The sequence below is a fragment of the Coregonus clupeaformis genome, chromosome 18 (assembly GCF_020615455.1).
Source record: "Coregonus clupeaformis isolate EN_2021a chromosome 18, ASM2061545v1, whole genome shotgun sequence".
Lineage (NCBI taxonomy): Eukaryota > Metazoa > Chordata > Actinopteri > Salmoniformes > Salmonidae > Coregonus > Coregonus clupeaformis.
This window is the reverse complement of record NC_059209.1, coordinates 25,016,808-25,043,791: the sequence shown is the minus strand read 5'-3', so window position 1 is coordinate 25,043,791 and position 26,984 is coordinate 25,016,808. Positions and strand designations below refer to the sequence as shown.

The following is a 26,984-nucleotide window of genomic DNA, read 5'->3' as shown; positions in this document are numbered from 1 at the left end:
CCTGCTGATCACAGGTAAGTGTACGTGTGTGTATGTGTATGTGTCACACCCTGGCTCTGGGACCCTATATGTTGAGCCAGGGTGTGTTCATTCTGTGGTGTTCATTCTAGTTTGTTGTATTCTATGTTTGCCTGAGTGACTCCCAATCAGAGGCAACGAGTGTCAGCTGTTGGCTGGTTGTCTCTGATTGGGAGCCATATTTAAACTGTCTGTTTTCCCTTTTGTGTTTGTGGGTTTTTGTTCCGTGTTCGGTCATTGATACCGTTGGACGTCACGAGTCGTTTCTTGTTTTGTGTTTAAACTTTAACTAATTAAAGTATGTTTGTTCATCACGCTGCGCCTTGGTCCTCCTCTATGAATGACGATCGTGACAGAAAAACCCAGCGTGACGAGGAGAGAGGATGGACTTGGGAGGAGATGAGTGCGAGTCTGGCAAGAGGGATGGAGGCCTTGGCCACGGGTAGGAGTGAAGCCCATAAATTTTTTAGGGGGGGGCTAACGCCGTGGACGACGGGGCAGCAGGAGGCCGCCAGGTTACGGGAGTCACTGGTCACCAGGGGGAAGGAGGATGTAGAGGCACGGCGAGAGGTACTGGCGTGTGTTGCCAGTCCGGTCTGGCCTGTTCCTGATCAATGTCCGGATTTTTTTTTCTCATTTTGTCTGTCGTAGTTGACGTGTACCTATGATGAAAATTACAGGCCTCTCTCATCTTTTTAAGTGGGAGAACTTGCACAATTGGTGGCTGACTAAATACTTTTTTTCCCCACTGTAAATTCAGTTAAATACAGATACTTGTACTTGTATCTCATGAAACGCATGCACGCACATACACACACATATACACACATATACAGTATCTCACAAAAGTGAGTACACCCCTCACATTTCTGTAAATATTTGAGTATATCTTTTCATGTGACAACACTGAAGAAATGACACTTTGCTACAATGTAAAGTAGTGAGTGTACAGCTTGTATAACAGTGTAAATTGTCCCTGGCAGACAGAGATCACTACAGAGAGGGAGAGGCTGAATTTAGGAACTGGGATAACAAACAACCAACTAGTGACAACTTATGTGTCGGGATCAACAATGATGGTAACTGGCATGACATTCCCTGTTCAACAGCCAGTAATTTCATCTGCTATAATGGGGAGCATCGCTGTCACTATCTCAGCCACACTCAGTTCACACACGCACACACACACTCTCACTATATATACGCACGCTCACATACGCGCGCGCACACACACACACACACACACACACAGTTAACATGACTCCCGGAGGAGCGGAATTCCAGATAACTATGGCGGGAATGAGGACTGTGCTGTCACATGGCTGAATTACCATGGCAAATTGGGTGACAGGAAGTGTGAAGAAAATCATCCTTTCTTTTGCTACAATGGTGAGTCAGAATGGATGAATTAATGAACTAATTAATTAATGACACTCTTCTCTCCATCTTCTTTCCAGACGGTCTGATTCTGGTCCAGGAGAACAAGACCTGGTCAGAAGCCCTGGAGTTCTGCCAGGAGACACATGAGGACCTGGTGACTATCCCCAACCAGAGTGTCCAGCACTGGGTCAGACTCCAGGCCAAGAGGCCTCCACAAGTCTGGTTCATCCTTGGGAGCAATCCTTGGGAGCAATTTCCAAACGCCTGAAGGTACCACGTTCATCTGTACAAACAATAGTACGCAAGTATAAACACCATGGGACCACGCAGCCATCATACCGCTCAGGAAGGAGACGCGTTCTGTCTCCTAGAGATTAACGTACTTTGGTGCGAAAAGTGCAAATCAATCCCAGAACAACAGCAAAGGACCTTGTGAAGATGCTGGAGGAAACAGGTACAAAAGTATCTATATCCACAGTAAAACGAGTCCTATATCGACATAACCTGAAAGGCTGCTCAGCAAGGTAGAAGCCTCTGCTCCAAAACCGCCATAAAAAAGCCAGACGACGGTTTGCAACTGCACATGGGGACAAAGATCGTACTTTTTGGAGAAATGTCCTCTGGTCTGATGAAACAAAAATATAACTGTTTGGCCATAATAACCATTGTTATGTTTGGAGGAAAAGGGGGTGGCTTGCAAGCCAAAGAACACCATCCCAACCGTGAAGCACGGGGGTGGCAGCATCATGCTGTGGGGGTGCTTTGCTGCAGGAGGGACTGGTGCACTTCAGAAAATAGATGGCATCATGAGGAAGGAAAATTATGTGGATATATTGAAGCAACAGCTCAAGACATCAGTCAGGAAGTTAAAGCTTGGTCGCAAATGGGTCTTCCAAATGGACAATGACCCCAAGCATACTTCCAAAGTTGTGGCAAAATGGCTTAAGGACAACAAAGTCAAGGTATTGGAGTTGCCATCACAAAGCCCTGACCTCAATACTATAGAACATTTGTGGGCAGAACTGAAAAAGCATGTGCGAGCAAGGAGGCCTACAAACCTGACTCAGTTACACCAGCTCTGTCAGGAGGAATGGACCAAAATTCACCCAATTTATTGTGGGAAGCTTGTGGATGGCTACCCGAAACGTTTGACTCAAGTTAAACAATTTAAAGGCAATGCTACCAAATACTAATTGAGTGTATGTAAACTTCTGACCCACTGGGAATGTGATGAAAGAAATAAAAGCTTAAATAAATCATTCTCTCTACTATTATTCTGACATTTCACATTCTTAAAATAATGTGGTGATCCTAACTGACCTAAGACTGGGAATTTTTACTAGGATTAAATGTCAGGAATTGTGAAAAACTGAGTTAAAATGTATTTGGCTAAGGTGTATGTAAACTTCCGACTTCAACTGTACATACATCGAATATTGATTACTTGGTGTTTTCACTTCACCACATGTATTGACTAGATTGAAACAGAATTTGGTCACTGTCTTCTCATTATAATCCAGTCATTGTTTATTGTAAAGCCACGTACACATTCTGGTTGCCAAAAACGTAGAGTAAGTTTATCTGTTATTATGGCAAGACATAATGTTTCAACTTACATAGAATTGAGATATATTGGTGTAATTGAATGTAACTAATATAAACTACAATAGTAAATCTAATAAGAAATCGAATGGTTCCTTTTCATTGTAATTGTTTATCAACTAATTAATGACTGCAATCAATCATTGTTTTGTATACAGTATCTGCTGTTACCATGAACAATTGAGTAATTTTATTCTGGATACCAAAGTAGTTTTAGAACAGCTATATGGTTTTATTGTAAAGTGTTGTCATAATGAGTCGTTACAGGGTTGTTGTGGTGAAGGGTTGTTATCTCTGGGATGCGTCCCAAATGGCATCCTATTCCCTATTAGTGCACTACTTTTGACCAGGGCCCATAGATTTCTGGTCCAAAATAGTGCACTTTAGGGAATAGGGTGCTATTTGGGACTTAGCCTGGGTTTGTTACATAGGGTTCATTCGCTTGCTTTATCCATGTCCAGTCATTCTGACATGCATGTTTTAGATTACCGATAGATATAGCCAGCCAATACAAATAGATATAGCCAGCCAATAAAGATGTATGTTATTTAAATGGTTTGTCTGCTGTCTATCATTGTTAGCCTATGATGTTATTAGTTGTGTTACTGTCATGTCCTGGCAAAGGTGAAAACCATTAATATATAGCTCAGTGTTGAAAACACTCTGATGAAGGCTTTAATACTGAAACACTTTGGCTGCATCCCAAATGGCGCCCTATTCCCTGGCCTATATAGTGCACTACATTTGACCAGTTCCCTAAAGTATTTAACTGCACAGAGAATAGAGTGCCAATCATGAACATATTTTATTGATCCTCTATGACTATACATTATCATGTCAGCGATGTTATTATTATATTAGTGGATTTGATAGAGCAGTTACAGGCTTTCTCTGTTACACATGCCCAGCTTCCACCACTGAGTGTCAGCAGTGAGCTACAAACTAAACAAAGGGTTGTGTTCCCATTAGGCCTATATTGAACTATGCAAAGCAAAACAGCTGTGATATCCCTGTGAAATTACTGCAGGAACACAGTAAAATTATATTTCTATGAAGTGTTTGTGACTTTAGTCTTTGTGACTTCACAGAGCTATGTGTTGCTTGCTGCCATAGAAATTGAATTCTTCATTCTAATTATATAGTACTAGTTCTAATTCTAGCACTTTAGTTGCTTTTTTTTGTGAGCAGTTAGCAAGTGTATCTTCCCATATTAGAAGGTTGTATATTGTTCCTGCCAACATTGCCCAGTAGACGTTAAAACAGCTGCCATGGAGTTACGCATTGTCAGCAGCATCATAATGCTTTGGGGTTGAAACCACGTAGGTAAATCTCTCTCCATCTCTGTCAGTAAAGCTAGCTATGGAAAAGGCAGTTAGGGCCCTGTCTTTCCCCCTGTCTGTCCGGCTCCTGTCTGTCCCCAGCCTTCTGTGTCTCCTGTTCCTGCTGTCCTGTGTCCCTGCGGGGAGACCCTGTCTGCAGTGTGACCGCAGGGTCAGGCTCCTCCACGAAGACTACCTATTGGCTGCTTCCTCTGCCACCGTAGAGGACCAGATAGAACTGAAGAAGATTCTAGACTACGCCTATGTCACCTACAGAACCACCAGCAACCAGTATAGTGGAGTTATTGGTAGGTGGTGGTTACCAACGCTCTACCAACTGTGCCATAAAGGTTCAGACCTCTTAGTAGTGGTTGTAGTGCACTTTAAAAAGTGTGTGTGTCTGTGTCTGTGTGTGTGTGTGTGTGTGTGTGTGTGTGTGTGTGTGTGTGTGTGTGTGTGTGTGTGTGTGTGTGTGTGTGTGTGTGTGCCCCCAGACCCGACCACCCTCTACAGGGCCAGTACAGAATACCAGAGTGAGTTTGACCGTTTCCAGGGCAGCCAACTCACAGGTGTGTGTGCCTGTGTGTGTGTGTGTGTGTGTTCGTGCTTGCGCGTTTGCGTATGTGTGAAACTGACTACCGTCTGTCTGTCCTCTCCCTGTGTAAGGGCCTCTGACGTTTGAGGCCATTCAGATTCTGGAGAAAGGCAGGAAAATTCTAGAGAAACACCTGCAGACTTTTGTCCAAAAAGGTGAACGGTTCAGCTGTAACACATTAAGCCTAGTGTTAATATCAATAATACCAACAGTAATACTAACAGTGTCACTGTAATATGTTTATGATTCTAGCTATTCCTCCTGTAATAACAGTTTACGGCAACACTTAACATAGAGTGGAATTTAATGTATTGTTTTCGTGTTCTCAGGTCTCTGCCCTAACAAATGTGGTAAGTCCATGATGACATGAATTCATTTGTTTGTCTTTTAATCTGCCAATCCTTTCATCCCCTTCTATAGTGCCATCATTTAATCACTTTGATTGTGTGCTTCCCCTATCATTACCTCACCTATTGGCCTGTGATCACACACACGCACGGGGTCTCACACACACACACACACAACCTCTTCCATTACAGTTACTTTATATCAGCAACAAATTGTGCTGTCTTTCTAAACTGCAGGGTTGCTGTATCAGAGAGTAATGAACTGCTTTTCCTGTCAGTACAAGCTGCACACCTGCCCCTCTACCACTCAGGACTGCGGTGGTGAGTGTGTGTGCATCCATGCGTGGGTGAGCCCGTGTGTGTGTGTGTGTGTGTGTGTGTGTGTGTGTGTCTTTATGCAGCAGCACTGTCTACTCTTATTGAATGTCATACACTCTAACAAGAAAAGGTTCCTGGAGTATCCTTTAGGGGTTCTTCAAATTGAAACTGTGGGGGAACCCCTATAGGTTCTTCGAATAACCCTTTTTAATGGATCCTCAAAGAACCTTTTGAAGAACCTTTTGGGGTTAATTTTTTAACTACCCCCCCCCTGTTGTTATTATTATTATTATTATTATTATTATTATTATTATTAATAATAATAATATGCATAACAATAACAACAATAACACAATATTTTAGTTGTCAGTGTTTATTATGATTTTAGTGGCAAAGCAGAATAAAACAATTCTAATATGAGGTAAACTCCCAGCAGAGCCCCAAGTCCAATGGATATATCCTCTGGCGTGTTGATGTTAATGTGTTGATGTTCTCCGTATCCATAGCCAGAATGATTTTGCAGTGCATGGTGATCAAACAGGTTTCCTGTTATATTCATCAGAGGTGTAGGGAGGGTGAAGTCTGTGAATCCCAAAAAATGTAATTATACAGATGATTAACAAAACACACAACAGTATTCATACCTTGATTTTTGTGGTGAATGTGAATGAAAAAAAAAACTGTTTTTGATAATGGTTTTCATACACATACAGTGGGGGAAAAAGTATTTAGTCAGCCACCAATTGTGCAAGTTCTCCCACTTAAAGAGATGAGAGAGGCCTGTAATTTTCATCATAGGTACACGTCAACTATGACAGACAAAATGAGAAAAAAAAATCCAGAAAATCACATTGTAGGATTTTTAATGAATTTATTTGCAAATTATGGTGGAAAATAATTTGGTCAATAACAAAAGTTTCTCAATACTTTGTTATATACCCTTTGTTGGGAATGACACAGGTCAAATGTTTTCTGTAAGTCTTCACAAGGTTTTCACACACTGTTGCTGGTCTTTTGGCCCATTCCTCCATGCAGATCTCCTCTAGAGCAGTGATGTTTTGGGGCTGTCGCTGGGCAACACGGACTTTCAACTCCCTCCAAAGATTTTCTTTGGGGTTGAGATCTGGAGACTGGCTAGGCCACTCCAGGACCTTGAAATGCTTCTTACGAAGCCACTCCTTCGTTGCCCGGGCGGTGTGTTTGGGATCATTGTCATGCTGAAAGACCCAGCCACGTTTCATCTTCAATGCCCTTGCTGATGGAAGGAGGTTTTCACTCAAAATCTCACGATACATGGCCCCATTCATTCTTTCCTTTACACGGATCAGTCGTCCTGGTCCCTTTGCAGAATAACAGCCCCAAAGCATGATGTTTCCACCCCCATGCTTCACAGTAGGTATGGTGTTCTTTGGATGCAACTCAGCATTCTTTGTCCTCCAAACACGACGAGTTGAGTTTTTACCAAAAAGTTATATTTTGGTTTCATCTGACCATATGACATTCTCCCAATCCTCTTCTGGATCATCCAAATGCACTCTAGCAAACTTCAGACGGGCCTGGACATGTACTGGCTTAAGCAGGGGGACACATCTGGCACTGCAGGATTTGAGTCCCTGGCGGCATAGTGTGTTACTGATGGTAGGCTTTGTTACTTTGGTCCCAGCTCTCTGCAGGTCATTCACTAGCTCACCGTTCTTGTGATCATTTTGACCCCACGGGGTGAGATCTTGCGTGGAGCCCCAGATCGAGGGAGATTATCAGTGGTCTTGTATGTCTTCCATTTCCTAATAATTGCTCCCACAGTTGATTTCTTCAAACCAAGCTGCTTACCTATTGCAGATTCAGTCTTCCCCAGCCTGGTGCAGGTCTACAATTTTGTTTCTGGTGTCCTTTGACAGCTCTTTGGTCTTGGCCATAGTGGAGTTTGGAGTGTGACTGTTTGAGGTTGTGGACAGGTGTCTTTTATACTGATAACAAGTTCAAACAGGTGCCATTAATACAGGTAACGAGTGGAGAACAGAGGAGCCTCTTAAAGAAGAAGTTACAGGTCTGTGAGAGACAGAAATCTTGCTTGTTTGTAGGTGACCAAATACTTATTTTCCACCATAATTTGCAAATAAATTCATTAAAAATCCTACAATGTGATTTTCTGGATTTCTTTTTCTCAATTTGTCTGTCATAGTTGACGTGTACCTATGATGAAAATTACAGGCCTCTCTCATCTTTTTAAGTGGGAGAACTTGCACAATTGGTGGCTGACTAAATACTTTTTTCCCCCACTGTACCTTGTCCATAATGTAGAGGCCTATGGGATATTCATTGAAGAGGTAAGGGAGGAGAATGGTAAATGTGATCTGCATAACATACCAATTGACATAACTTTGTATGCCTCCTTGTCTGTATACCTGCAGACAGACACAGAAGTGAGAAGTTCAGTCATCTGCACCCAATACAGCTAGCCTTCAACATATTCTTATAGCCTACATTGAATTGTGTCCATTCTCAGTTTTAGGAAGATTTGCACAATACGAAAAGATATATGATATCATCATAAAACAATATCAATTTAGATCATACAAGGGACAAACCTTACCTTAAATTGAGGAGATATTGACCTTTTTCACTTAAGTGCCTTTCAAATTAAAATCAAAATGTTTCAGTTGGGCAGTTAGGTTCCTGCAAGAACCCCCACCAACTAAGGAGGTTCCTCGATGAACCCCACCTCCTATGGGGCTCTTGGAATAACTTTTATGGGGCCATTTCCAGTGCCAAGAACCCTAAGGTTCTTCAAAGAACTTTGAGGATCTTAGAAGAACCCTTGTTGAACCTCTAATTTTTAGAGTGTAGATGACTTAGGTAATACTGACCTAATCAAACTATTCTAATCTGAGGTTAAATCAATCCCTCTGTCTATCCCTCCCTTCCTCTAACCATTCTTCTCTCTTTCTCACTCCCTCCTCCTTCTCTTCTCCCCCTCTCTCTCTTTTATTCTCTCACTCTTTCTTACTCCATCCTCCTTCTCCTCCCTCTCTCTTTCACTCTCTCTCCTCCTTCTCTCCCTCCACCCCACTCCCTTCCTCCCTCTACCCCTCCCCCTACTGATCTCTCTCTGCTAGAGTATCCAGTGGAGGCAGCAGAGGGAGGACAGGCAGTGTTGGACTGTTTCCTCCCCTGGCATAGTCTAGTAGTGGGCCGGCGAGATTATCACTACACTTGGACTCCAGGGACGCATGGGACTGCAAATGTAAGACGCGAGTGTGCACACACACACACACACACAGACAAACACACGCAGAAAACCACACAGGAGCATTCTTGCTTGGAACACATGCATGTCATGTTATTCATTTTGTCTTTCATCCATCCCTTTCCCATTTTTCACTTCCCTCTAGCTGACAGAGGGTGATTTCAGAGTGCTGGTGGTTACGGAGGATTCCTCTGTGGTGCTGAACCAGCTGCATGTTGATGAGGAGGGCATGTACCGCTGCCTCCTAACGGATGGCAAAGGAACTGTCCTTTCACGCACACACTTCCTGCTCACTGGTATGCCAGTTTGAATACATGTGGCCCATGGCCTACTTCAGAAATGCATCATCCCTTTCTCCCTTCCCTGAAGAAATCAGTGATAAGAGTTGTTAAAAGTTATGTTCTTTGCTTTCACTTATCCGGCTGTGTTAGATCAGTGATTACTTCAAGAGGACAGATCAGTCTCTAACAAAGCCATTGATAGAGGCATAGACATTCAGGGGTTACAATTCTCCAGTAGAAGATGCATGAAATGGAATGGAAATAAAGAGGTTTGGAAACAGAATAGGCCAGATCACCCTTCACCTCTCCCTCTCTTTTATCCACAGTCACCCCTTCACCTGTCCCAACTCCCAGATCTCTCCTCACCCTGCCCTCCCTCCCTCCTGGTGATGATGCCTCCCCCATTCCTCACCCTCCCACTGACCTCCTGCTGGTCATCATCGCCATGGTTACTGCCCTGAGTCTGACGGCCAGCCTAGGCCTTGCTGTTGCTTTTGGGTGAGAGAGGGATGGAAGGTGGGAGTGGGGGACAGAGTGAATGATGGGGTGAGGGAGAGGAAGGGAGAAAGACAGAGAGAGGGGAGGAGGAGAGAGTGACCGAATGAGTGATTTATGAAATTATGAATGATTGCTTAAATATTTGAGTGGGTTAAAGACAGACAGAAAGAGAGGGGAGAGAGATGATGGAGGAATGATGGAGGGATTCATTTGAAAAAAGATGAATGGATGTTCAAAAGATGAATTGAGAAGTTTGACCATGTGAAATTGGCGGAACAAGGACAGAACATGTCCAATCTCACTCCCCTTCCAAAATTCAAAAGATGCCCTGTGTAGGTACACCCTTACGAAATTGCGCCGATAGAATTGTTCCTCATTACCGTCATATCCCACAGCCTACCGACAGATGTAACATTTTAAAGTATCTACTGTCCTTAGTTGCCAGCAGAGTGAGAAGTAACAGAAATGTAAACTTTTGCCTTGAAAAATCAAGGACACATTTCTGGTGTCAGAGTTGAAGAGAAAACAGAATGACATTGTGTCATAAAGACTGAACAATGTGTGTGTGTGTGTGTGTGTATGTATGTGTGTGTGTGTGTCCTTCCACTAGATTGATGACTCTGAGACAACAGAGAGAAGAGGAGGAGAGGGAAGGGAAGGGAAGGGGGAGATGAAGACAGACGAACAAGAATGTGACTGACGTGGAATATGAGAAGGGATGGACAAGACATTGAGTTAAAAAAACAAAAGAGTTAAGAGAAAGGGCGTAAATGAATACTGCTACTGTTAAAAACTGTATCTCAGTGTGGCACACACACACACATCATGTTATTTAATTCACTTGATTGACCTCAATACGTTTTTCTGAATGGAGAGAAGATTATAGATAGGATGAAAAGAGGGAGGATGAGAGTAGCGAGGGATGGTGGTAAAACTCCTGGATTACAGACTTTTTCAGATTAATATTCCCAAACGTTAACCTAATTCTAGATAATCCACTGTGGGAGGAGAAGGGGAGGGGAGAGGAGTGAGGGGGAGGGGAAACAGAGACTATTTTCATATTCAAGTTCTCTTTTTTATTCAGATAAAGAGAGTGTGAAAAAATGGGATAGAGAGATAACATGCCATTTAGCAGACACTTTTATCCAAAGCGACTTACAATCATGCGTGCATACATTTCAACGTACGGGTGGTCCCGGGGATCGAACCCACTACCCTGGCGTTACAAGCGCCGTGCTCTACCAATTGAGCTACAGAGGACCACTTGAGCTATAGAGAGAGACGTGTGAGTGAGAGATGGAGGAGAGAGGGAGATAACAGAGAAGTAAAACAGTCTACATTAGGGCCCTTCACTCATCATCACCATCAGTATTTTGTACTGGAGAGTTATTAGCCAACCAATCAAAAGATGGTTTCCTCTCACAAAAAAGGTTCCATTTGCAAAACCAGCTCCTTCAAGGTGACCAGTGTATCTCTGCAAAGCGTCATGGTGCTCAACATTGATATGCGCAATAATTCTGTTGACGAACATACTGTACACACAAGGTTTTTCTTCAGTTGTGCAATGTAATCAAGTGAGTGAAATTGAAAACAAGCTAAGTTTTAGTCATCTTACCTTGTGGCTTTTTGGTTGCTCACAATGCAGACAAGAGTAGGAACAACTGCAGAACTCTGAGTGACTACTGTAATGCTTTTGTTTTATTTCCCCCCTTCATGGAATAGCCCCTTTTACTGACAACGCTTGACTTTACAGTTTTTTACGATTGTTTACACACTAAAATTAAAATTTCCACACAATTAGCAAAATTGTACTCCAATGAGCAAAACACCTCCACAGATTTGCACAACATTACACACAATGTCCGCCTCACCCTTTTTGCAAAACATTACACACAGTGATTTGTAAAACTCTACACACATTTTCACACAGATAAGGATCGTGAGGTTGCTTCCTTGTAATTACAAAGCACCGGATTGCCAATTACCACACTAATGAACGAATTGGATAAACACATCTACCAGGTGTGGAAGCACACATGTGCTAATTTGAAAACGCAGCACTCAGGTGTGCTATAAAAGGCAGCAGGTGAGTTCACCTGTCTTCAACAAAAATGGAAGGAGTTAGAAGAAGAAGAAGAGTGAGAATGAGAGGGGAGCTCAAAGAGGAGATGAAGGCGGTAGAGGAAGAGGAGAAGGAGGTAGAGGAAGAGGCATAGGTAGAGGAGAAGAAGGTAGAGGAAGAGAAGGAGGTAGAGGAAGACACCTAGGTAGAGGAAGAGGTAGAGAAGGACTTGAAGAGTTGATAGAACCTGAACAAAGAAGACGAGGACCAAATTTGACTCGAGAAATCCGTGCAACACTTATTGACCATGTTATCAACCATGGACTGACACTGATGGAAGCTGGACAAAGAGTTCAACCAAATCTCAGCAGAAATACTGTTGCGTCAGTAATTCGGACATTTCATCGAGAAAACAGGTAAGCTAACCACACAGTATACATTGAAACTGAAGCTTGTATAATCAATATTGTTTACTGTGACATTTGACAGTAGGCTGCATATATATATATATATATATATATATATATTTATTTATTTATTTTTATCTTATTTTGTTTTTTACATAGGATTGAGGGTCGAGGACACCAAGGTGGAAGGGGCCCTATGTTTAGTCGTGCACAAGAGGCCGCCATTGTGAACATGGTTTTGGCCAATAATTGTATCAGGCTACGAGAAATCCAAGCCAATATCATCAATGATGACAATATTTTCAATAACATCCAACGAGTCTCTCTGTCAACATTAGGTCGAATCCTAAAGAAAAATCAAATATACATGAAGCAACTGTATCGGTACCATTTGACAGAAATTCAGAGAGAGTGAAACATCTGCGCAATGAGTATGTGGAGGTATGCATTGTTCATCTGACTATGGTGTGGTATCATGCACTGCTCATAATGTTCTGTCACAAAAAAAATACTGTGCTATAGATATTGAATAGCATCCTATTTTCTTTAATGTGTTTCAGAGAGTCTTGCAAATGGATGCTGCTGAAATTCAACATTAATTTATATATGTGGATGAGGCTGGATTTAACCTTGCAAAAACAAGAAGAAGAGGGAGAAATGTAATTGGGCACAGGGCAATCACCAATGTGCCAGGGTAGCGAGGGGGTAACATCACCCTTTGCGCTGCTATCACACAAAATGGGGTCCTCCACCACCATGCAAATCTGGGACCCTATAATGCCAATCTGATACTTGCATTTCTTGACCGATTGCATGAGATTGTCACAGCATTACACCAAGTGGACCAGATGCGGTACATTGTCGTTTGGGACAATGTCTCATTTCATCGGGCTGCTCTAGTCCAGAACTGGTTCCATGATCACCCTGATTTTGACGTTTTATACCTTCCCCCATACTCCCCCTTCCTGAATCCTATAGAATAATTGTTTTCAGCGTGGCGGTGGAAGGTATATGACCTGCGGCCTTATGACCGTTTGCCCCTCATTCAGGCCATGGAACAGGCATGTGATCTTATTGAAGCAGCTTCAGTGCAGGGGTGGATTCGTCACACAAGGCGATTCTTCCAACGGTGCCTTGCCAATGAAGACATAGCCTGTGATGTGGATGAAATGTTATGGCCTGATCCAGCCAGACGGAGAGACGGATAGTTACAGTATTCTTGTTGCTTTTACAGTAGTTTTCTTTCATTTCTGTTTACTTTTACTTTACTTTTCTTCAGAGTCAAAGTGTATGTACTGTAATTCATGCAGTAATTTTTATTTGTCTACGGATTTTATTTGTTTACAGTAATTGATATCATTGTTGGTTGATTACTGTAACTGATTATGGTAAGAAATACTGTAAGTATTGAAATAAATACTTGAAATATTCAGTCTGCAGCATCAAGTGTTGTGCAGTGCTTGGTAAGGTTATAGTAGGCCTACAGTATTTGTCTACATTCTCCTTATATCTCAAAACAAATCATGAATAATGTTGTGAGTTTCTCACTATTTTTTGTCACCTAAATTATCTCTCACATACAGTAAGAATGTCTGGCCAAAAATCTTTTTTTTTGTTTTGTTTTTTAAATGTGTTTTTTATTTATCACAGCAGTGTGAAACTGGCTGCAATAGTGTATGATCATTGATGACTGTGTTGGTTAAATGAAAACAAATAGCATTTTCACAAATATGTGTATATGTTTTGACTGAAATGTGTATGTTTTGACTGAAGTGTGTCATTTTGCAAACAATCTAGGAATTTTGCTAATTGATTGTGGTGTTTGGATAATTGTGATTATATTTTGACAAAAAGAACTCTGTTTTCAAAATCGCGTGTAAACAATTGAAAAAAACTGTAAAAGAGACTTGTCACACTGCCTCAGTGTTAGTCACAGCATCCTACATGTGCGGGTGGCATCAATCACTTAATTTCACTGTTGCATTGCTCACTGACTCGTGTGGAAAATAACCAAGTGTATTTTACCCTATAAAGGTCTTAAAGGTGTGTGTGTGCGTGTGCGTGTGTGTGCGTGTGTGTGTGTGTATGCATGTGTGTGGGTCATAAGGGGTGTTTTCCTCTTATCGTTTGCCCACATGTCAGCATTACCGGAAGCTATACATCCTGTTACACAAACCTCCATGTAGACACACACAGACACACACACACAGTCTCTTTTTAATGAAGGATCATTGAATACTGTACTGTAGTTCTCTTAGTGATATTTTGGGTATTGTGTGGGAGAGGATGACAGATTGTGCTGTAGTTCTCTTAGTGATATTTTGGGTATTGTGTGGGAGAGGATGACAGATTGTGCTGTAGTTCTCTGAGTTATATTTTGGGTATTGTGTGGGAGAGGATGACAGATTGTGCTGTAGTTCTCTGAGTGATATTTTGGGTATTGTGTGGGAGAGGATGACAGATTGTGCTGTAGTTCTCTGAGTTATATTTTGGGTATTGTGTGGGAGAGGATGACAGATTGTACTGTAGTTCTCTGAGTTATATTTTGGGTATTGTGTGGGAGAGGATGACAGATTGTGCTGTAGTTCTCTGAGTGATATTCTGGGTATTGTGTGGGAGAGGATGACAGATTGTACTGTAGCTCTCTGAGTGATATTCTGGGTATTGTGTGGGAGAGGATGACAGATTGTACTGTAGCTCTCTGAGTGATATTCTGGGTATTGTGTGGGAGAGGATGACAGATTGTACTGTAGTTCTCTGAGTTATATTTTGGGTATTGTGTGGGAGGGGATGACAGATTGTGCTGTAGTTCTCTGAGTGATATTCTGGGTATTGTGTGGGAGAGGATGACAGATTGTACTGTAGCTCTCTGAGTGATATTCTGGGTATTGTGTGGGAGAGGATGACAGATTGTACTGTAGCTCTCTGAGTGATATTCTGGGTATTGTGTGGGAGAGGATGACAGATTGTACTGTAGCTCTCTAAGTGATATTCTGGGTATTGTGTGGGAGAGGATGACAGATTTGTACTGTAGCTCTCTGAGTGATATTCTGGGTATTGTGTGGGAGAGGATGACAGATTGTGTTTGTATTGCATGTCAGTAAAGCTAGCTCAGCGGTTGGCAAGCATGATATGTGTTGCGTGTGTGTGCCTGTTGGCATGTATAACCGTGTGACTGTGTGTGTGTGTGTGTGTGTGGTACAATAAGTGCAGTCTCAGCTTACAAAGGCAAGGGAGGGGAAAGAGAGAATGAGAGCTGGAGGGAGAGAGAGGAAGTGGAGTGGGAGGAAAAGAGTGGGAGAAACAGTGAATGGATGTGCTGTGGATTACAAGGAAGTGGTGGAGAAGGGAGCAGGAAGTCATAGAATGAATGTTGTTGTATAGAATGAATGGAGCCAAAGTTGAAACAGAGTTAATGAATGTTATGAAAGAGAGTTAATGATGGAACAGAACATTAGCTCAGATTAGGGAGCGCTCCAACCAGACTGGGGTCAGATTAACATGTAAACCAGAGAGAGGGAGGAAGAGAGAGGGGGTGGGAAACAGTTTATGGATAGGGGATGATGTGAATGTTTACCCTTCTCTGCTGTGCAGAATAGCCTACCTCATTACATAAGAGCTCACACACACATGCATTAATGCACCCACTAATACACACACACACATAGTCCTGCAGCATGGTATTTTCCATGCCTGTTTCTTTGGCACATTTGCTTTATAATATTCTCAACATTCACAAAATATATATTTTTTAAACTTTTTAATTCTGCATTGTTGGGAAAGGGCTCATAAGTAAGCATTTCACGGTAAAGTCTGCACCTGCTGTATTCTGCGCATGTGACATTTTTTTGTTGATTTGATTTAAAGCTGCAATCTGCCACTGATTTGGTGAACAGCTGAGGGAGGGGCTGGAGAAATGTAACCACTCTCAAATTCTTGGCCAGAGCTATGGATACAAGGACTGATATCTATGATATAAAAATTAGAGTTCTAACTATGTTTTGAGGCTATACCGTTTATTTACATTTACATTGTTTACAAACAAAGGAGTTAAAACAAGCTTATATTTTGGGCTCTGGTGGGGTACGACAGTTTAACTAAGCTCACAAAGCACTTATAAGTTATTTTCTTCAAGAATCAATAGGTAGGCCTATATATCATGACTTAAAAAGTAAAAAAATTGATGTAGTAACTGTACATTTCCCCTTTAAAGGGGAACTCTCAACCCCAATTTCAGCATTTGCCCAACCCCTTAACATTACAATTAAAATGCATTCAGGTGAGACGTTGTGGGTGGGGGGAATTGCTAATAAATATAAATGTATGTGGGTGAGTAAACGTGGTACCGGATCCCAACACTTTCTCACTAAAGCATACTTACCAGAAAGAAGTCAATTGGCACGCACTGATAATAAAAATCTGTGCATCGTTAGCAAACACGGCTCTGTACAGTGAGTACAGTGCTAAGGCGCTAACTTTCTGATATCTATTGCCACTTGCGATTACATTTTACATTTTAGTCATTTAGCAGACGCTCTTATCCAGAGCGACTTACATCAGCAATTAGGGTTAAGTGCCTTGCTTAAGGGCACATCGACAGATTTTTCACCTAGTCGGCTCGGGGATTAGAACCAGCGACCTTTCGGTTACTGGCACAACGCTCTTACCCACTAAGCTACCTGCCGCCCCGATGTAAGTCGAATCCCCTATAGGGCTAAAATATATATATGAAATGTGGACTCACATTTATTGCGGTATTGTATTGGGAATAAAAGTGCAATCATCACCTTGAAAATGAAGATTAGGGGCTCAATTCAATCCAACCCGCATTACAGTATTTAAGTAAAAACATTGAATTTGGTCATATGCAGAAATGTGCCTTACTGCCTTTTCAAATCAAATCAAAATCAAATCTAATTGTATTTGTCACATGCGCCGAATACAACAGGTGTAGACCTTACCGTGAAATGCTTACTTACAAGCCCTTAACCAACAATGCAGTTCAAGAAATAGAGTTAAGAAAATATTTACTAAATAAACTAAAGTAGGAAAAAAAAAAAAAAGTACATAACAATAACGAGGCTCTATACAGGGGGTACCGGTACCAAGTCAATGTGTGGGGGTACAGGTTAGTCGAGGTCATTTGTAAAGTGACTATGCATAGATAATGAACAGTCAACTTGGGTGACTGGAGTCTTTGACCATTTTTTGGGCCTTCCTCTGACACCGCCTAGTAGAGAGGTCCTGGATGTCAGGAAGCTTGGCCCCAGTGATGTACTGTAGAACTTTTTGAGGATCTGGGGACCCATGCTAAATCTTTTCAGTCTCCTGAGGGGGAAAAGGTGTTCTCGTCACAACTGTCTTGGTGTGTTTGGACCATGATAGTTCATTGGTGATGTGGACACCAAGGAACTTGAAACTCTCGACCCGCTCCACTTCAGCCCCGTCGATATTAATGGAGGCCTGTTCGGCCCTCCTTTTCCTGTAGTCCACGATCAACTCCTTTGTCCGGCTCACATTGAGGGAGAGGTTGTTGTCCTAGCACCACACTGCCAGGTCTCTGACCTCCTCCCTACAGGCTGTCTCATCGTTGTCGGTGATCAGGCTTACCACTGTTGTGTTGTCAGCAAACCTAATGATGGTGTTGGAGTCGTGCTTGGTCACGCAGTTGTGGGTGAACAGGGAGTACAGGAGGGGACTAAGCACGCACCCCTGAGAGGCCCCAGTGTTGAGGATCAGCGTGGCAGATGTGTTGTTGCCTACTCTTACCGCCTGGGGGCGGCCCGTCAGGAAGTCCAGGATCCAGTTGCAGAGGGAGGTCTTTGAATTTTGTGTAACGTCAGTAGTGTAGTCAAGGAAGCATCATGCAAAATATATTGGCACACTCCATTTACCAAGACCATTGCCAAATGATATTTTATAGTATTCCTTGAGGTGGTACCACCCAGCACACCGAATCCCTCCATTGAGATGACGTAGAGGCACCTTCCCTCTGCATCATGATTTCAATGGTAGAGTTGAACCTCTAGGGGCAAAAAGAGGTAGATTTACTACTAAAATACCAAAATATATCACTTTTGAAACAAACTGTCAAAATGAAGACCAGAATTGACTTGCTTCACTATAACTAAGCATAAAACATCTGTTTTTTTAATGATGTATTTTTCTTCATGAAAGTTACTCTTTAATTGATTTGAACTTATTCAGACAATATATATATATATTTTTTAATGCATCTCAAACAGTCATTCACAAACGTTGTATCTGTTCTGTAGTCTGGATGGCTGGCTGGCTGTCTGGGGGTATTTTTCCACCACAGTGATAATGGATATCCATTCTAACCAACAGCAGGGAATCCATTCTAATCAACTTTCACACATCCAACTGTAGCTAGAGGCAAGGACACAACTAGAGGATGGGAACTGAAACACAGATATTTATCTGACCATAACCTTTAACCCAACCCCTAAAAATAGGCCTACACCCTAACCTTATCTTTAAACCCTTGATTGATTACAAAATAGCATGTAAATAATAATATGTTTTATATGTCACAGGCTACCCCCCTGCAATTTCAATGAATCAGCCCTGAATCAATGGAGACAGTTTAAATGAGGTGTGTGTGTGTGTGTGCATATTTTATTTATTTTTATTTTTATTTAACCTTTATTTAACCAGGTAAGCCAGTTGAGAACAAGTTCTCATATGTTGAAAATGGGTGCTTAACCCTCCCGTTGTCCTAGGGTCAAAATGACCCGCCACTGTGTTGAACCAACTTTATTTAATTTTTATATTTTTTGGATCATTTGTGAGAAGGAGGCAGTGATACAGAAAGAGGCAGTGAGAAAAGGAGGCAGTGATACTGAAAGTCTCACTGCCTCCTTCTCACAAATGATCCAAAAAATATAAAAATTAAATAAAGTTGGTTCAACACAGTGGCGGGTCATTTTGACCCTAGGACAACGGAAGGGTTAAAGTCTAAACATGACGTCATTTAGAACAAAACACGGGGTAAACCCTGAGCACCACGTGTGGTTTTGGAAAATCTGAGTTTTTACGTCAAACACCATATAAGGAGTACCGGTACAGACAGACGAGCATATATGGTCGTTCCGTCTGTGATGTGTCTTCCTTATGTGGAAAAAGAGGGTGGAGTAGCAGTGAGGTATAAAACCCCGCCCTCCCATCTCATCCCATCTCTTAATAAGAAACAAGAGGTAACGACAGTTTAGTACTGATTTCGAGGTGAATTGTTTATTGAAATAGGCTGAAGTCAAATTGTGGAAATTAGTTGATCAAGTTTTAAATATATTCAGATCAAGAAGCAAGTGTGTTTTGGCAAACATTTTGTTGCTTTTAGGCTAGTCTATAACTTTCCACAGGAGAAACAAATCAAAACGACAACAATTTCTTATTTTTTTCTGTTTGTTTTTGGGACCAGAACTAAATCATGTGTTCAAGCAACGAGCCTCTGGAGATAACTGGTATTGAGTTGGCCCACATCCTCAGAACTCCCCGGGACCAGTTCACCTCAGGCGGCTGTGTGATGCTGGACTGTCGGCCGTTCCTTGCCTTCTCCAGGACTCGCATCTCCGAGTCCCGCAATGTCAACTGGAACTCGATGCTCCGGCGTCGGTCCAAGAGCTCCGTTGTTTGTTTGGAGTGGTTGGTCGCGGACAAGGACCTCCTTGGTCGGCTGCGCAGAGGGGATTTCTCGCCAATCGTGGTGCTTGATGAGAGTAGCCTTTCTATGGCCGAACTGAAAGGGGAGAGCTTGGCCAGTATGCTGCTGACTGCTCTACAAGCCGATGTCCAGTCCAGCTCAACACAGATCTGCTTTCTACAAGGTGAGATTTACCAGGCTACAAAACAAAACAAGTCGGCTATTAGATCATTTAGAATGAGATGAAATGGGCCTACAAAATAGAATAAGAATAGCCCAAAAAGTCCAAAGTTGGAGTTGTTAATGAATATCTTTAGGCCTAAATATGATAATAACCAGATTATTTAGTTACATACATTTTAATAATTTCCTCTACAAGCCATCCTCTAAGTAGGTAATGTTCCTATCTGGTACAGAAGATGTGAGGAGTTATGTCATGAGCTGCTGAGTGACATAGTAATGTTTCTCAATGACAGGTGGCTTTGAAGGGTTCCATGAAGAATATCCAGAAGTCTGTTTCAACTCCCCAGGCCTGCTGGGACACAACCCTACAATGATGGACCTGGAGCCTAGTGTGACAGGGCGGAAAACACCACTCTATGATCAGGTGAGAGACTGGGAAAATAACTGAAATAATTGCATGTGGAATTTTTTTTCAGACATTTGTCCCCTACTTGGTTTGGGATGTTTTCCTTCATGGATTGAAATCAGTCATGTTTTGGTTGGTTCTTGTTTTTGATCGGATGGTTTGTGTTTGATTGACAGGAGGGTCCAGTGGAGCTCCTCCCCTTCCTGTTTCTGGGCAGTGCAGTTCACTCGTCGCGGCGCGAAACTCTCGCAGCAGCGGGGATCACGGCAGTGCTCAACGTGTCCTCCTCCTGCCCCAACCTGTACGAAGAGGAACTGCACTACATGAGACTCACTGTAGAGGACAGCCTGGCTGCAGATATCGGAGCACGCTTCCCTGAGGCCATCGCCTTCATAGGTCAGTTCCACTACTAGCATCACCTTCTGGGTGTGTCCCAAAAGGCACCTTATTCTAATTTGGTGCGCAGACATTGGTCGTGTTCCCCTGCTCAGACGTTGCATGCATCCACCAATGGTTGCGTGCCACGTCATCGACTGTGGTGTCGGGCACCAGATTGCTATAACATATGATGTGGTTAGCTGATACGTAAAATACCTATCCAGGCGTTGTAAGATCTGGCATGCGTCAGCAATGTCTGAGCAGGGGAACATGACCGTTGTCTCCTCTCCTTCATTTGAAAACGCAGGACAGGTGAAAGATTGCCAATTTCTGGGACATTTCTTTCACATAAATCTAGATTGGAGAGACGAGGAAGGAAGACATTTTAGACTATTGAGACTGTGTGCTAAAACACAGAGCTCAACGCTAACGACCTTGTTCTCTAACTTCTCTGTTGCAGACTCGGTGAAGGAGCGTGGTGGTCGTGTGCTGGTGCACTGCCAAGCCGGGATCTCTCGCTCAGCCACTATCTGTCTGGCCTACCTCATCCACGCCCGGCGCGTCCGATTGGACGAGGCCTTCGACTTCGTGAAGCAGCGACGCCAGGTCATCTCTCCTAACCTGGCCTTCATGGGACAGCTGCTGCAGTTTGAGACCGACGTCCTATGTCACTGACTCCATAATTTAGCGATATATTTACATATATGCTTTGCCACTAGACTCGCACAGATATATTTCTGATTAATACTCAAGAGAAATGTACTTTCTATATGCACTTCCACTAGGTGGATTTGTTCAAAAAGTTGACTTGTGTTGTTTAACTTTTGACGGACAACTGACTATGATGAAGAATGTGTATTCGATTTCACACGTTTTCATGTGTCTCTGCGTGGCCACAGCCTCACATAACTGTGCTCAGAGAAATGTTTACCCACTCTGCCACTGGCTGGGCTATATCTGAGAGAAACACACAGAGACAGTACATGGTGAGAGAAATGTATATCTGCTGTACTGCTGGCAGGAGAAATATGTGTGTGGTGTTTGCCTTTTTGGACATTTTGCAAGGGCTGACATAAAGGCCTATACTGTGAGATAAACCCCAGCAAGCTGCTGGGTACTGGATTAATAACTACTGTCTGTAAAACTAAATGTGAATGATTTTTTTTATCTTGATCAGGTGATTTATTGTATTAAGGGCAATACATCAATGCAATCAATTTCCTAACACCAATGCAAATCTGAAACAAGCTCATCCTCATCAAATCAAAGGTGTTGGCTGTAGCCTGCAGGTCTGCTCTGGGCAAAGGGAAGAAGCCATCTCAATTGTTTTTATCAAACGTATTTTTAATAATTTTATTATGGTTTTGACAGTTGTGATTTACACTGTCTGTTACTGCACTTTATTTGCCAATGTGGAGGCAGTTTCATGCTGTTTTTCACACAGATTAAATACTTTATAAACTGGAAAACACATGTTTGTCTTTGTTTGTTTATATAATGATGTCCTGTTTACGTACAGTGCCTTCAGAAGGTATTCACACCTCTTGACATTTTCTACATTTTGTTGTGTTACAGCCTGAATTTAAAATGGATTACATTGAGATTTTGTGTCACTGGCCTACACACAATACCCCATAATGTCAGTGGAATTATGTTTTATACATTTTTACAAATTAATTAAAAATGAGAAGATGAAATGTCTTGAGTCAATAAGTAATTAACTCCTTTGTTATGGCAAGAATAAGTAAAGGAGTAAAAATGTGCTTAACAAGTCACATAAGTTGCATGGACTCACTTTGTGTGGAATAATAGTGTTTAACATGATTTTTTTTAACGACTACCTCATCTCTGTACCCAACATATACAATTATCTGTAAGGTCACTTAGTCGATGAAGTGAACTTCAAACACAGATTCAACCACAAAGACCAGGGAGGTTTTCCAATGCTTCGCAAACAAGGGCACCTATGGTAGATGGGTAAAAAAAAAAAAAAAACAGACATTGAATATCCCTTTGAGCGTGAAGTTATTAATTACACTTTGGATGGTGTATCAATACAACCAGTCACTACAAAGATACAGGCGTCCAGAGAGTTTAATGGCTGTGATAGGATGAAACTGAGGATGGATTAACATCATTGTAGTTATCCCCAATACTGGTTACCAAGACGACATTGAATCTTCCTGAGTGGCCTAGTTACAGTTTTTACTTAAATCGGCTTGAAAATCTATGGCAAGACTTGAAAATGGCTGTCAAGCAATGATCAACAACCAACTTGACAGAGCCTGGAGAATTGTAAAAGGAATAATGTGAAAATGTTGTACAATCCAGGTGTGCAAAGCTCTTAGAGAACTACACAGAAACACTCACAGCTGTAATCGCTGCCAAAGGGGATACTAACATGTATTGACTCAGGTGTATGTGAATACTTACGTAAATTCGATATTTCTGAATTTCATTTTCAATAAATTAGCAAAAATGTCTAAAAACATGTTTTCAATTTGTAATTATAGGGTATTGTGTGTAGATGGGTGAGGGAAAAATATATTTAATCTATTTTGAATTCAGGCTGTAACACAACAAAATGTGGAATAAGTCAAGGGGTATGAATACTTTCTGAAGGCACTATATCTGTCCTGCCCTCAAAGATATCCTGTTGAAAGATACAACAGCCAACACAAACATCTTAGGCTATGGCCACATAGACACATGATGAGGATGAAATAGTATATGCATTCATCAATTGTCAGTTTTTGTCCATCAAAAGTTAAACTCAAGTGAACTGGCCACAGCCTTTCTTGTTTCCAGCATGTGGGAGCAAAATCTTGCACAAGCCTGTAGTGGATCAAGTTCAGTACCATAAAGCAAAAAGGGACAGCGAAGTCCTGCCTGTGTGAATAACTGATTTATAACGTAACAGCGTCCTCTAGTGATAGCTTTGAAGACCAAGTTTTAGTAATATTCAGATAATAAATCTAGATATCTAGAGATATCCAGTGGATGGCGCTCTATGACCAGTCCCCCTTAACACCCCAGTCATCTCTTAAAGGAAAACTTCGCCCCAAAACTATATTTTGGTATTTGTTTTATAAGTCCATTGTTGATATAGTCCCAAAACGTTTTGCATGTCAGCAATCAAGTTTTCAAGATATGTAACTTTCAAAATACAGAAATCTGCCCCTATGATGCATTTTGCATCATATGAAGCAAAACACAGCATCACATGATGCCAAATGCATCATACGGGCTAGATTGCTATATTTTGAAGGTTAGATATCTTGAAAACTTGATTGCTGACATGCAAAACATTTTGGGACTATATCAACAATGGACTAATGAAACAAATACCAAAATATAGTTTTTGGGTGGAGTTTTTCTTTAAGAAGGAAATGACTCAGACTCGATTTTCATTCATAATGTTATGACTTTTTTGACATTTATTTATAAAATAGGAAATAGAGAGCGGGAGATCTGAGAAGTTAGCGACAACAGAAGGACAAGGTGAGAAGGGGAGATCTGAGAAGTTAGAGACAACAGAAGGACAAGGTGAGAAGGGGAGATCTGAGAAGTTAGAGACAACAGAAGGACAAGGTGAGAAGGGGAGATCTGAGAAGTTAGAGACAACAGAAACACAAGGTGAGAAGGGGAGATCTGAGAAGTTAGAGACAACAGAAGGACAAGGTGAGAAGGGGAGATCTGAGAAGTTAGAGACAACAGAAGGACAAGGTGAGAAGGGGAGATCTGAGAAGTTAGAGACAACAGAAGGACAGGTGAGAAGGGGAGATCTGAGAAGTTAGAGACAACAGAAGGACAAGGTGAGAAGGGGAGATCTGAGAAGTTAGCGACAACAGAAGGACAAGGTGAGATCTGAGAAGTTAGAGACAACAGAAGGACAAGGTGAGAAGGGGAGATCTGAGAAGTTAGAGACAACAGAAGGACAAGGTGAGAAGGGGAGATCTGAGAAGTTAGAGACAACAGAAGGACAAGGTGAGAAGGGGAGATCTGAGAAGTTAGAGACAACAGAAGGACAAGGTGAGAAGGGGAGATCTGAGAAGTTAGAGACAACAGAAGGACAAGGTGAGAAGGGGAGATCTGAGAAGTTAGAGACAACAGAAGGACAAGGTGAGAAGGGGAGATCTGAGAAGTTAGAGACAACAGAAGGACAAGGTGAGAAGGGGAGATCTGAGAAGTTAGAGACAACAGAAGGACAAGGTGAGAAGGGGAGATCTGAGAAGTTAGAGACAACAGAAGGACAAGGTGAGAAGGGGAGATCTGAGAAGTTAGAGACAACAGAAGGACAAGGTGAGAAGGGGAGATCTGAGAAGTTAGAGACAACAGAAGGACAAGGTGAGAAGGGGAGATCTGAGAAGTTATAGACAACAGAAGGACAAGGTGAGAAGGGGAGATCTGAGAAGTTAGAGACAACAGAAGGACAAGGTGAGAAGGGGAGATCTGAGAAGTTAGAGACAACAGAAGGACAAGGTGAGAAGGGGAGATCTGAGAAGTTAGAGACAACAGAAGGACAAGGTGAGAAGGGGAGATCTGAGAAGTTAGAGACAACAGAAACACAAGGTGAGAAGGGGAGATCTGAGAAGTTAGAGACAACAGAAGGACAAGGTGAGAAGGGGAGATCTGAGAAGTTAGAGACAACAGAAGGACAAGGTGAGAAGGGGAGATCTGAGAAGTTAGCGACAACAGAAGGACAGGAAATGCCAGACTGGGAATTTTAAAAATGGGGCCGTATTTATCGAATGTCTCAGAGCAGGAGTGCTGATCTAGTATCGAGGATCAGTTCCCCTGTCCATGTAATCTAATGTAAAAAGAAAGGCATCTTTCTGACTAGGCCTAAGGCCATCATTAAGACAAGTACCTGCTATTCCCCTCTAACTTGAAAATGTCATCTAAAATATCTCAACTGTATAACTAACAATCAGGGTACAATTCAATACAATAAAATGCAATATTTCTATATACAACACCCTCCTGCCCGCCTCTCTTACCTCGAGGCCACCGCTGCACCAACAGCATCTTCAACAAGGTTTCTCACTTTAGAGCAAAGCATTTCCCTGATGCTTCCCTGTGAGGTATAATTACCTGATGCATTTTACATTTTATTCGGTGTCCCCACCTCCTCCACACCTCACCATAAAATCTCCCCCTCACCCCCATGAGGATACTAGCCTACCTATATGAAGTAGGACTGCTTAATTTTCTCAAAATATAATTCAATTTTGCTGTCTTGATCAAACCAAAGCCTGGATGAAGAGCTTTGTAGCTCTATTTATTACCTCAGTATGTGTGTGTGTCCTGTTCAGATCCTGTCCTCAATCGTCTCTTGTTGTCAGAGTTGGTCCCCGTAGGAATACAGATCTGTCATGGCTAAGGCATTTAGTCAATATCAAGACTCCTTCTCTCTTGGCAAGAATATGTAACAAAACGAAAAAGGACAGCATGTACCCCTATTACTCAGCACCTTTTTGGTGGTTTATTTAGTACTTATAGATTATATGTTCCTCACTCTCTCTCACACACACACACACGCACACACACAAACATATATACACACATGTTTGGGCCAAGGAAAGAGACAGTGGGAGAGTGTGTGTTTAAATGTTAATGTCAGTTAGTACTATGAACTATGAATAAATACGTTATTCAGACGAATACTTACTGTCTGAAATGATTAGGTCTGTCTTGCCTCTACGCATCACTCTAAGCAGTTACGTACACACACACGGATGGAGATGATTATTTATGCTCTAACCGAGAGAGAGAGAGAGAGAGAGAGAGAGAGAGAGAGAGAGAGAGAGAGAGAGGAGAGAGAGAGAGAGAGAGAGAGAGAGAGAGAGAGAGAGAGAGAGAGAGAGAGAGAGAGAGAGAGAGAGAGAGAGAGAGAGGGAGAGAGAGAGAGAGAGAGAGAGAGAGAGAGAGAGAGAGAGAGAGAGAGAGAGAGGGAGGGGGAAAGAGAGAGAATACAAACAGAGATTTACATATTGCTTACACTGCGCAGGGTGAAATATTGGCAGGCCAATCATGGCCAATTCAATGTAACACATGCACACACATACCGTGTGCCAAGCAGAATGAGGAACACTTGTGAAATTGCTGGCAGGAGCTTTACGTTCTAGTGTTACTACACACATACACACACACACATTACAAGAGAGAAAAAAAAAAAAAAAAAAAAAAAAAAAAAGAGAAGCTTTCCCAGAGAGGATGACTGTGTGAGTGTTAAGGCGATTTCTTCAAAATCGTTACATATTGCCAGGCCAAGGATACA

The 26,984-nt window shown here is 42.0% G+C and overlaps 2 protein-coding genes across 4 annotated transcripts; both read left to right on the top strand.

Annotated features, from left to right (window-relative positions):
• Nucleotides 1-4,195: 4,195 nt before the first annotated feature.
• On the top strand, nucleotides 4,196-10,326 carry LOC121572923 (izumo sperm-egg fusion protein 1). 2 transcript variants are annotated; one of them, XM_041884969.1, is made up of 9 exons: nucleotides 4,196-4,627; nucleotides 4,814-4,852; nucleotides 4,986-5,069; nucleotides 5,244-5,264; nucleotides 5,499-5,582; nucleotides 8,696-8,823; nucleotides 8,972-9,122; nucleotides 9,434-9,605; nucleotides 10,216-10,326. In XM_041884969.1, exons 1-9 carry the CDS (start codon nucleotides 4,360-4,362, stop codon nucleotides 10,277-10,279), a joined length of 1,011 nt encoding a protein of 336 aa, XP_041740903.1. In that variant the 5' UTR covers nucleotides 4,196-4,359; the 3' UTR covers nucleotides 10,280-10,326. The 2 variants fall into 2 exon arrangements, with proteins under 2 accessions (XP_041740903.1, XP_041740896.1); XM_041884962.1 differs by having other exon boundaries at nucleotides 4,814-4,888.
• Nucleotides 10,327-19,271: 8,945 nt separating this feature from the next.
• Nucleotides 19,272-22,173, top strand: dusp2 (dual specificity phosphatase 2). 2 transcript variants are annotated; one of them, XM_045226823.1, is made up of 4 exons: nucleotides 19,272-19,921; nucleotides 20,268-20,344; nucleotides 20,503-20,722; nucleotides 21,165-22,173. In XM_045226823.1, exons 1-4 carry the CDS (start codon nucleotides 19,525-19,527, stop codon nucleotides 21,377-21,379), a joined length of 909 nt encoding a protein of 302 aa, XP_045082758.1. In that variant the 5' UTR covers nucleotides 19,272-19,524; the 3' UTR covers nucleotides 21,380-22,173. The 2 variants fall into 2 exon arrangements, with proteins under 2 accessions (XP_045082758.1, XP_041740911.2); XM_041884977.2 differs by having other exon boundaries at nucleotides 20,214-20,344.
• The last annotated feature ends 4,811 nt before the right edge of the window (nucleotides 22,174-26,984 follow it).

Excerpts from the sequence above, each read along its gene's own strand:
- LOC121572923 (XM_041884962.1), top strand. The coding sequence starts at position 4,360 with ATGGAAAAGGCAGTTAGGGCCCTGTCTTTCCCCCTGTCTGTCCGGCTC. Across the intron at positions 5,583-8,695 it reads TACCACTCAGGACTGCGGTG|AGTATCCAGTGGAGGCAGCA; the intron begins GTGAGTGTGTGT and ends TCTCTCTGCTAG. Across the intron at positions 8,824-8,971 it reads GGACGCATGGGACTGCAAAT|CTGACAGAGGGTGATTTCAG; the intron begins GTAAGACGCGAG and ends ACTTCCCTCTAG.
- dusp2 (XM_041884977.2), top strand. The coding sequence starts at position 19,525 with ATGTGTTCAAGCAACGAGCCTCTGGAGATAACTGGTATTGAGTTGGCC. Across the intron at positions 19,922-20,213 it reads ACAGATCTGCTTTCTACAAG|GTGGCTTTGAAGGGTTCCAT; the intron begins GTGAGATTTACC and ends TCTCAATGACAG. Across the intron at positions 20,345-20,502 it reads AAACACCACTCTATGATCAG|GAGGGTCCAGTGGAGCTCCT; the intron begins GTGAGAGACTGG and ends TTTGATTGACAG.